Source organism: Prunus avium, chromosome 6 (genome assembly GCF_965620075.1).
Source record: "Prunus avium chromosome 6, drPruAviu1.hap1.1, whole genome shotgun sequence".
Taxonomy (NCBI): domain Eukaryota; kingdom Viridiplantae; phylum Streptophyta; class Magnoliopsida; order Rosales; family Rosaceae; genus Prunus; species Prunus avium.
In genome coordinates this window covers 24,079,752-24,089,746 of record NC_142289.1, presented here as the reverse complement: position 1 = coordinate 24,089,746, position 9,995 = coordinate 24,079,752, and the positions used below count along the sequence as shown (strand labels likewise).

Sequence of the window (9,995 nt, the reverse complement as noted above, 5' to 3'; positions counted from 1 at the left end):
GAATTTGAATCTGTTATTGTTTTAGAAAGGCTCCTTTTGTCTAGTAAACCACCCCACCTACGTCTTCTAATCTTCAATTGGCCTGCGCTGTACTCGGTAAACCAAGATGTAAGTGACCAAATGTGACAGTTCTATGGTCAACACTTAGTTTCATACCTAGCAAAAGCACATCCTTCGGATAATTGAAACTTTGCCACAATACCCTATTCACCGTTGATCCGTTTTGAGCAGTTTGGTAAGTTCCGGCTATAAATGATAAAAACTCAATTAAACGTCAAATATCAAATACCTAATGAATCTATACGCAATGTTGCCAATTAAAAAACTATAATCCACAAGAAAACCTACTTTCACAGGGAATACAACATATACAAAAAGCAAAGCAATGTTCCAAAATGAAGGTACCATTGTAATTATGGCCCAAAGATATCGTTTAGCTAATAGACGAATCCTCTATCGTCCAGCAATTGCGGTATTAGACAAACCATTTACTGATATAACTTGCAACTCCCCTCTACTTATATCAGACTCAATAACATTTCTTCTTGTGACGAATGCTGGCCTTGTAGGTAATGGCAATGAAATTGTTTCAGTGGTCAACATAGATACGACGTCAGACATGGAGGGCCGATCAGTTGCATTTTCTTCCACGCATAACATACCAACATGGAAGCATCTTAACAATTGATCTTCAGTACATGAATCCTTTAGTGTTGGATCCATTAGCTCTAGCCCCCTGCCTTCTTTCCATAACTCCCATGCCTGAAAAAATATTGCACTCATTTAATTAAGTTGTTGAAAGATTCATGGTATATATATTCACAACTCAAAAAATAAAATGTTAATCGTAAATTTGATTTGAAAGACGTACATATCCTACTATATTGAGCACGTGATCAGCATTGTAGAAGCTACTATTTCTCCTACCACTAATTATTTCAAGCATTAACACCCCGAAACTATAGACATCAGATTTTATCGAAAAAATCCCCTCCATAGCGTACTCGGGAGACATGTAACCACTGTATCATATAAAAACCAAATATATTTAGCATATGTTTGTAAGTACAGGTTTAGCAATGTCAAAGTGGTGAAAGGCATAATAATTTATAATGTATGATATACTTACTATGTTCCAACAACCCTATTAGTATTTGCTTCAAGTTCATTGTGTGTAAAAATTCTTGCCAAACCAAAATCAGAAATTTTGGGCTTCATATATTCATCAAGTAGTACGTTACTAGCTTTTAAATCTCTGTGAATTACTCTCATTCTTGAGTATTTATGCAAGTAAAGCAGTCCTTGAGCAATTCCTTCAATTATGTTGAACCGCTTCGTCCAATCTAGTAGCATCGCTCTGGTTGAATCTGTCCAAATATATCCATGAAAATAGCTGGAAATGTCAGATTATTCGAATAGAAGAAATCAAATAACTAAGATTAAAGTGATCAAGAATCTTAATTGCCGACCAAATAAAAAGCAGTCCAAACTTTTGTTTGGCATGTAGGCATAGATTAATATCCTCTCTTCCCCATGAATGCAGAAGCCATAAAGCTGAACGAGGTTTGTATGTTGGAGTTCAGATATGAGTATCAATTCATTCTTAAACTCCAAAGTTCCTTGCCCTGAACATCTTGAAAGTCTCTTCACAGCGATTTCTCGTCCCGTCACAAGTTTTCCCTTCATTAATAATCCATAATATAGCACCAAGTAATCAGGTTTATATTTTTCAGTTATTAATACAAAGACACTCATTTTTATTTAAAACCTTAATTACCTTATAAACAGGTCCAAAGCCCCCCTGTCCGAGCTTGTTTTCTTCCGAGAAGTTAGTTGTGGCAGCCACGACAGATGCGTAGCTAAATACTATCAAATTATTTCCCATCTTTCCATCATTTTGAAGCCCGTTGACATCGCCAGTGGATCTATTAGATTCCATCCATTCAAGTAATTCATTCTCAACCATCGGGGTGGTCTCCCCTGTTTAGATTAATGTTGAAGAAAATTAAAATTTACAATTTCCAAAGCCTTCAAAGATGTTTAAAGAGTCTACCTGAAAATAGTTTCCTCCTTAGTAGATAGCTCGAGATGCAAAGCACCATTACCAATAGAGCAGCGGCAATAGCCGTGCCAATCCATATCCACTTATGTGCTGCACATAGTAACACAAATGTGAAGAGATAATTCTTCAATATTCATTGTAGACATGTATATATATATATATACTTATGTACATGTGCCCGAAATTTATTCTCGTTACACTTTGCCTTTCACGGATGAAGAGCACATCTGCAAGCGAGCCGTTGCAATACCTAAGTAAACGTACTAGATTCTTGTGATGGGTTATTTTAATATGAAAAATTTATAAATAATACAACACAATTAAATTGTACTACTAATTCTTAACAATTTTTTAAATATATAATCAAATATAAGTACTAATTGTCATTTAGGCATAATAATCAATCCCAAAACATAAAATATTTATTCATACCAAAAGAGGATTCTTGAAATTGATGGGAATTATTGGGTAAGGGTAGAAATTAGGGTTGTACTATACAATATATATATATAGGTCCATGTGTTAAATATTAATTTAGAAAGAAGAAAAAAAGGGTAAAATCGAATCTTCAATTGATATATACAATACACAGCATGTATTATTAACTTAATATATTAATTTCATTAGAAAAAAGGAAAGAAAAAACACTGAACGTGTGTTTCATTTAAGTAACCTCAGTTTTAAAAAGGCTGAAAGTGAAACGGCGGCGTTTGACTACCCTAATAAAATTTCACGCGGACTCTTCTTCTTCTTCCTCGCGCCGCCTTGTCCGTCTGGCCAGGCCTTGCAGCGCTTCATCACGCCTTCCCACGCCTCACCGCCCTAAACGTGCAGCTTGCGGAACAGCCGACCGCCTCAGGCGATCTCTTGCTGCCTCGCTCTGACGCGCTTTGGCTACCCAAAATCAGCCCTTTATAAACTGTTGACGAGGCTCCTCTACCAAGCTCTTCCTTGAAATTATTAGTCATCTTTTCTAGCTCTTCATAAGCATATCGTCGCGGAGCCACACTCTCATTCAATTCAAGGTCACCATTCACAGCACTCATTCTTATATATGCCCAGACATTGTGTTTCCACAACACAATCACGGAAATCAACAACAAAATGGATCAAAGCAGTAAATGAAAGACAAATAATGAGGATGTCAGGTCTACCTTTTTTCTTGCTTCCTGGTTGAACAATTCTACCATCTGTATCTGGTTTTGGTACACCTACCTTGATGAGAGCTATGTTTGAAGTTCCATTGTCTCTTCTACCATATCTCAAAGGAAGACTCCGCCTTCTGCAGTTTGTACCTTCAAAAAACGCAGCTACCATATCTCAAAGGAAGAATCCTCCAGACAGCCTTGTATGCAATCGTCTTTGTTGGATAATCTCGAACTCATATACGAAATATCTTGCCATGTTGTGCTTTCCAGCTCTTCCATGGTGTAAGTGAAATTCTCATCCCTGTTTTTGCACGCATCCGCAACAAAATTTCTCTCGCACCCGGATGCCGGATTTCCCTGGTTGACAGATTCGAATCCCGGAAGACATCTACATTCAGTCTTTAGATCATTTAAGACACAATAGCTATTCAATCCGCATAGGCCTTTAGGAACACACTTATCCTTGGAAGACACCCACTCAATTGACCAAGTTGCATTCTTTTTCAAATCATGTGAATACAAACGAAATATCCCATCTGCATCAATTCTCATAAGATAAAGTTTTCCTTCATCAGTAGGAAGACCTCCATCTGTTATATTCCAAATATTCGAACCAGTGCTGTTGAGCAAGTAGAGATGGCCATCAGCACCAAAATTAAGTGTCACATTCTCTCCCTTGCCATCAGTGACAGATGCATAAAAAGCATAAGCACTGGTGTCTGGAGAATCTACAGGGTACTGAACAAGGTTTCCATCATTTTGCATTTTGAGACGGAAAATACCCGTTGAGTGATCAGCTTCTGATTTCGCAGAGAGAAGTTCGTCTCCTGATAAAAGGCGTTGACCAGGCAAAAGGGTGTCGGTTGGATGATCAAAGCTCTGCCATACTATTTCCCGACCAGAGTTGTACAGCACGAAATTACCCGAATCGAGCATGGAAGCATAAGAAGCAGAGCCAGAAGATTTTGCAAAGTAATTTTGGCTTTCTGCTGTTGGCAAGGCCAGGCCGTCACCTGTGAAGAGCAAGGTGGCACTGTTGGAGACTGGTGGATCATCTCGATTCGCAGTCCACACGACTGTCTCTTCAGGAATCCCAGCAAGAAATATCCCAGCAGCAAAGCCATTGCCTTGCCTGTAAAATCCGAAGGCATATAGACCAGAACGTGATAGCCATGTGGAGTTGGTGGTTGGTGTTAAAGAAGAGCCTCGGCTTATATTCGACTGCATCTGTTGTGCTTCAGCAGCAACAAATGCCAAGGCAAGAAGAAGGCATGCCATGCAAGCCATCGAAAAATGATCTCAGTGTAACTTGTCTTCCTCTTCCTAAGTTTTTTTTCCTTCTGCAGCACCCCAGAAAATTGGTTGCAGTGCAGTATGAAGTTCTAATTCCGAATTTCTGTTTAATTTAAGGTGGATGGTGTAAATGAATTCGTACGTGTTTCTTCTCTCTCTGTGGAGTAGTTCACCACCAATATGTAATTTACTTTACCATAAGAAGATTCCGGTCGAAAGTGATGGAATACTTATCATGCGTTAACCGAGACTGAGATGAATTTTCAGAATTGATATTATAATCTGAAGAATTAATTTTATAATTAAGTCAGAAAATTGACATCACTTACGTGTCCAGAAGATGCACCAAATTTTCCGTTAAATTTTTTGTTCAAATTGTTTATTAACTCTATCGTCAGATTGTTAACTTTCTCCTAAATTTGTCCCTAATGGTAGGTCCCAGAATTTGTGAACTTGACTTTGTAGTTTGTAAACTTTTTCCAATCAGATGTAAAAAAGTAGTTTAAGTCGTTTTCTCCTTCATAGGCAATGAATCGGTCCAAATCAAACTCTTCAGGTGCATTTTTCTTCTTTGTATATTGTCAATTTAACTACTTGATAAATTTTTCGATAAATTAAAGACCTCCAATTGTTTTAAAATCGCCAATTGAGGACCTATCATCAAATTTTCCAAATTCCATCCAAATTTTCGTCAAAATTAAGGGAAAAATCGTCATTTAAAAAAATTTAAAAATTAAAACCTTACCTACCTAAAATTAAACATTTACAATTTTTAAAAAATTAGCATTTAAAATTTAAAGAAAAGAAATATTTAACATTTAAAATTTAAAGAAATAATAATAATTAAAAAAATATTCAACTCAACCTCAACCTCCCCCTCCCCTCCCCTATCCTTCCCCTTCCGTCTCCCCTTTCTTACTCCACTTCCCCTCATTCCCATTCCGTCTACCCCACCCTCCCCTTCCCCTCATGCCTCTTCCATCTCCCCCATCCTCCGCCTTTGATCTCTCTGTCCCCACCGTCCCCTTCCTCTGCTCCTAATACCAGACCCAGCCGCCTAAACCGAGTTGAAAACGAGCCTTATGCTTTGGAGGCTGCTGGGTTTGAAAATCAAGAAAAGCCAGCATCTTTCGCAAGCCAGCATAAGAAAACCCTTGATTTTATGAAGATGATGCAGACGGACAAGGCACTTCGGACTTGTTCTCTAATACCCTAGTACGTAATTTTCACGGAAGAAGATCAGCAAAGGCATCATCACAAAAGAAACTTTACAATCTCATTCAACATGGCTACTGACCAGTTTAGCCTTTAGAAGTTCTTGCTTCATACCAATGTCTTCTAGTTCCAAAACCATCGCATACGTTATACTAATGGAAACTGCTACTCAAACATTCCTTGAGTCCCCTCTTGTTACCCAAAAAAATAAAAAACGAAAAAACATTCCTTGAGTCGTTACGAATAACAAATCAGTAGCAGCATGACCAGAATACAAACATGCCTCAACATTTAGATTAAAACAATCTAGACTAGGTGGTTTCCATACAATTCTTGTACAAGAAGAATGCTATCGTTTTTTCGCACCAATTCAACTTTTTTTTTTTCCAAAATAAAATGGAGCTAAAGAGGACCAATAAGAACAAATCCAATGTACTAAATTTATATTCACTAAGGTGGGGAACGTAAGAATGTGCCTTACCTGTTTAGAAAAAGTACAATCACGAAAAGTTAGGAGAGACTTTCTGGATCAGTATTACCAAGGGAAGACCCAGAATAGACTGATGATGAGCAAACGTGCCCAAATTTTAAGTTTTTTCAGAAGGAATGATGATGCAAAACCTAGATTTTATCATTTCAGGAGGAAACTTAAGTTTCCAAATATTATAGAAATAAGAGGCTAAGGGCATTGCATTCATGCTTGTTTACGAGACGAAAGAAAAGATAGAACATCTGTTACAAGGGCAAGAAATATAAGTATGAACACAACTCATAATTCATATAATGTAATGTACTCGCTGTGGTATACATGTATTAAAAGATGCATTTATAAACAAGTAGTCATTTGCGTGTAGACAGCGCAAACAATGCCAGTTTTGAAGTACCTGGAACATCAACAAGACAATTTCCAATAAACACAAGTGACTCGGTTAGCTGCTACAGTACAATGCAGCTTCACGTCTCATTCAAGGATCAAATTCATCTCTCACTCTATTAGGTGGACTTCGAAGCTTTGTCCAGGATGTCAAAAACACTTTGTAGAGTCATCTCCTCCACAATAACAACCTTGTCTCTTGATTTGGAGCCAGAACCAATAGAAACCTGCCTTCTTTTTACCCCTAAAACCTGTAATTTGGGAAGAATGAGAATTTGAAGTTTCCAAGCATAAACATTAATGGTTGAGTAGACCAAATAAACTGAGGGGTTAAGACCTCAAAACAAAATTGATAAATTTGGTGCACGCAACTCAAAACCATTTGTCAATGGGTGTAGAGGCCTTAGGATTTCTAAAGTAAGATGCACTGCTTAGAATGCCCAATATGAAACTTTATATTCTTGCTAAAAAATTATTCAAAAACTATGCTACATTTCACTCATAATAATACAAATTAGACCTTCAAAAGTATAGGCCTCATTCTGTACCCATCATTTAAAGTGAAATGAATCTTCCCTTCGAACTTTCTCAAGAATCTGTTCTGTCACAAATCCTTTGCCAACCCTGCCACAAAGCTACTGTGCCACCTTATCTTGCCAACTTATAAACAAATGATGGGTACAGAAGTATATTTTCATGTATATGTGTGTGCACGACTTTAGAATGTATTTGAATGTAGTTATGTCATAGATGAGTAACTGAAAAATGATAACAAAAATATATCTCTAGAAACAATACCAGCTGAAGTATATAATCTACCCAAAATGCAAATCAGTGTTAGACCAAATAATCTATCAAAGCTATTCTTTCTTACTAGCTGACTGCGGTGTAGATAGGATGGACGGGTGGTATGAAGTGGTCCAGGAATAGACATTTTATGCTTGGGGGAGAAAGAAGAAATCCACCCTTCACACTCTGCACTGTGGCTATTCTTGGCCACACACCACATCATCTTGAAAAGAATAAATTAGACATAAGGAAACCTTAGAAGAGCTCACATCCACCCCTTGTGCCTTTCCACAAGCTCATCCCATGAGTAAGTTTGTTTCACCATTTCAGATTACCACTTCACCTCACTTTTCTCTAGTTTCGCTCAATATTTCTCTCCTTTGCACGACCAAATCACTTCACAATCAAAGGTTGGTTAAAGCAACGACAATCTCAACCAAAAAGATACAAACAAAAAATCACTTCCCCAACAAAGCTCGGTTATAGCAACAGCACTAGACCAACAAATTACAAATTAAAGCATCACTTCCCCAATTTTAGTTAACATAAGCAATCACAATGAATGTTAGGATCTGTCAAGAACCACACAATCTTCTTAAGACACAACACACTAATCACAAAAACCCGAAACAAGTAAATGCACTCCAATTCTCCAACCCACTAACAATAATAGGATGATGCACCAATGAACCTAAGAATTCTCAAATCAAACTTTAATTTGGCATTCCATATAAAAAAGCTCAAAAAACAAAAACAAAAAAGGTTGAAAAGGGATAACCCAAAAAGAAACAGGACCAACCGAGCTGATGTAGTCAAGTAGCGCTGCATTAGCTTCCCCGTCCTTTGCAGGCGCGTCTATTTGCACCCCCAACGCCTCATCACTGAAATCTTCATTTCAAAAAAAATAGAAAATTATATTCTATAAATACACAGACCTATACATATAAAAATAGAGAGAGAAAGAGAAGGACCAGTGATGGAGGCGATTTTGGAGCCAGGCTTGGCGTGGATGGTGATGGCGACTGAGGAGGGAGGTATGTACCGAATAGAGGTTGGGAAATTGTTGTTGGGGTTTACGGGCTGAGTTGACTCGGCCGGGTTGGCCTTGGCCTTGGCCTTCTTGGCTGGTGCCATTTTTTTGTTTTTTGTTTTTGTTTTTGTTTTTACTCTCTCTATTCCCGCTTCAGAAGCGATACTTCATCGGCAGGGTTGGCCTCGGCGGCCTGAGTCTCAGGGTTCTTGGTTGGAGAGTTAAAGGCCCACTAATAACTTTGGGCATTTAAGGCCCATTAATAACTTTGGAGACATTTGAGGATATTTTTGGGTGTCGATTTATGAACAAATGGAGGAGTATTTTTAGAATTTGTGATGATTTTTGGGTAGCATTTGATCTCAATTGATTAATATTACAAATTTGACCTTCGGATATAAATATGGGGAAATTATCAAAAAGTCCTTAAAATACAAGATGCTTCTAAACCCGTCCTGATTGCTTCCAAATAAAAAGACTTGCAAGTCTCGCTCCTTTCACTCCACCGAAAATAATGCATTTTTGTTGTGTGTATATGAATTTGATTTTTTATTTTTGTGTATGTGAATTTGCTTGATTGTTTGTGTGCATATAACGTGTAAGTAGAAGTGTCGAAAGGGAAACAATATTGTATATAAGGGAGGGAGAAGTCCCTAAAGCAAGAGCATTAGGTGATAAACATTTATAAAATAAAATAAAAAATAGTGGTAAACATAGGAATTTAGTGAAAAACCCAAAAGAAGCAAGCAGCTTATAAAAACACCCAAAAACTTTTCAAAATGACGAAAAAACCATTATCTTTAGCATCAAAGACATGTAAATCCTAGAGCTCTTTCCTTAACCAAAAACCCATAGCAGTATGTGAAGAAACCAGCCTTGCATGCAAATATTTTGTCTTCAAGTAACCAGACCATGAGAAGACGTTGTCACTTTGCATCTGCCCAACAGTTATTACTGCGCAACGACAGTATTAGAAATAGTATTTTTGTCTCTTTGTACATATTTTTAAGTGTATTTTGTTTTAAAAGGCAGAAGAATCGTTTGTTTGCCATCAGTTGGCATGTGATGTATGAAACTTCAAAGAGAGTTAGAGATGGTATCAGATAGAGAGGTTTCTCCTCTCATCCTTAGCCATTCTTAGTAGAGTCGGTGAAAATAGTGTATATAGTTTGCAACTCCGAAGAGAGAAAGTACGATAACAACACCCTAGAAGAAAAAATCTCAGTACTTCCTCCTTCAGCTTTCAAATCAATAAAACTTCCTTTATTCATATACTTTCTCTTATCTTCTTCATACACTTTCTAACTTCGACCACTGTTAATACCACCGATCATTGTTAATATCTCTGACTACTGTTAATACATAGTTATAACAGTTTCAGCAACAAAAGCAATTAAGTAAGTCTTTTTCTCTTTCATTTTCTTGGTTTTCTTAGCAGACTTCTTGTCCAAAATAAGGAAACACTTTTATAATTATGTTATTATCTTGCTAAACTGACGATCAATACTTTGTTTGAGCACTTGGTCATGTTTTGTATTTTCCATAATGATAATTGGATGTCTGTCAGGGAACCTCTGAGTTCAA

The 9,995-nt window shown here is 37.3% G+C and overlaps 2 protein-coding genes and 1 pseudogene across 2 annotated transcripts; all 3 read right to left on the bottom strand.

Annotated features, from left to right (window-relative positions):
* Positions 1 to 208: 208 nt before the first annotated feature.
* Positions 209 to 2,394, bottom strand: LOC110745646 (G-type lectin S-receptor-like serine/threonine-protein kinase At1g11330). The gene is made up of 7 exons (XM_088255734.1): positions 2,054 to 2,394; positions 1,778 to 1,980; positions 1,470 to 1,680; positions 1,130 to 1,367; positions 872 to 1,022; positions 406 to 762; positions 209 to 246 (listed from the first exon to the last, which is right to left on the bottom strand). The coding sequence occupies exons 1-6, from the start codon at positions 2,100 to 2,102 to the stop codon at positions 454 to 456; spliced, it is 1,161 nt and encodes a 386-aa protein (XP_088111860.1). The 5' UTR covers positions 2,103 to 2,394; the 3' UTR covers positions 209 to 246; positions 406 to 453.
* A 325-nt stretch (positions 2,395 to 2,719) lies between these two features.
* Positions 2,720 to 5,147, bottom strand: LOC148293874 (G-type lectin S-receptor-like serine/threonine-protein kinase LECRK3; annotated as a pseudogene).
* Positions 5,148 to 6,471: 1,324 nt separating this feature from the next.
* On the bottom strand, positions 6,472 to 8,608 carry LOC110747257 (uncharacterized). The gene is made up of 3 exons (XM_021947460.2): positions 8,353 to 8,608; positions 8,181 to 8,269; positions 6,472 to 6,843 (listed from the first exon to the last, which is right to left on the bottom strand). Exons 1-3 carry the CDS (start codon positions 8,513 to 8,515, stop codon positions 6,712 to 6,714), a joined length of 384 nt encoding a protein of 127 aa, XP_021803152.1. The 5' UTR covers positions 8,516 to 8,608; the 3' UTR covers positions 6,472 to 6,711.
* Between the last annotated feature and the right edge of the window lie 1,387 nt (positions 8,609 to 9,995).

Excerpts from the sequence above, each read along its gene's own strand:
- LOC110745646 (XM_088255734.1), bottom strand. The coding sequence starts at position 2,102 with ATGGTGCTTTGCATCTCGAGCTATCTACTAAGGAGGAAACTATTTTCA. Across the intron at positions 1,981-2,053 it reads AAGGAGGAAACTATTTTCAG|GGGAGACCACCCCGATGGTT; the intron begins GTAGACTCTTTA and ends TAATCTAAACAG. Across the intron at positions 1,681-1,777 it reads GCTTTGGACCTGTTTATAAG|GGAAAACTTGTGACGGGACG; the intron begins GTAATTAAGGTT and ends TTATTAATGAAG.
- LOC110747257 (XM_021947460.2), bottom strand. The coding sequence starts at position 8,515 with ATGGCACCAGCCAAGAAGGCCAAGGCCAAGGCCAACCCGGCCGAGTCA. Across the intron at positions 8,270-8,352 it reads CAAAATCGCCTCCATCACTG|ATTTCAGTGATGAGGCGTTG; the intron begins GTCCTTCTCTTT and ends TTTGAAATGAAG. Across the intron at positions 6,844-8,180 it reads TACTTGACTACATCAGCTCG|GTTTTAGGGGTAAAAAGAAG; the intron begins GTTGGTCCTGTT and ends CCCAAATTACAG.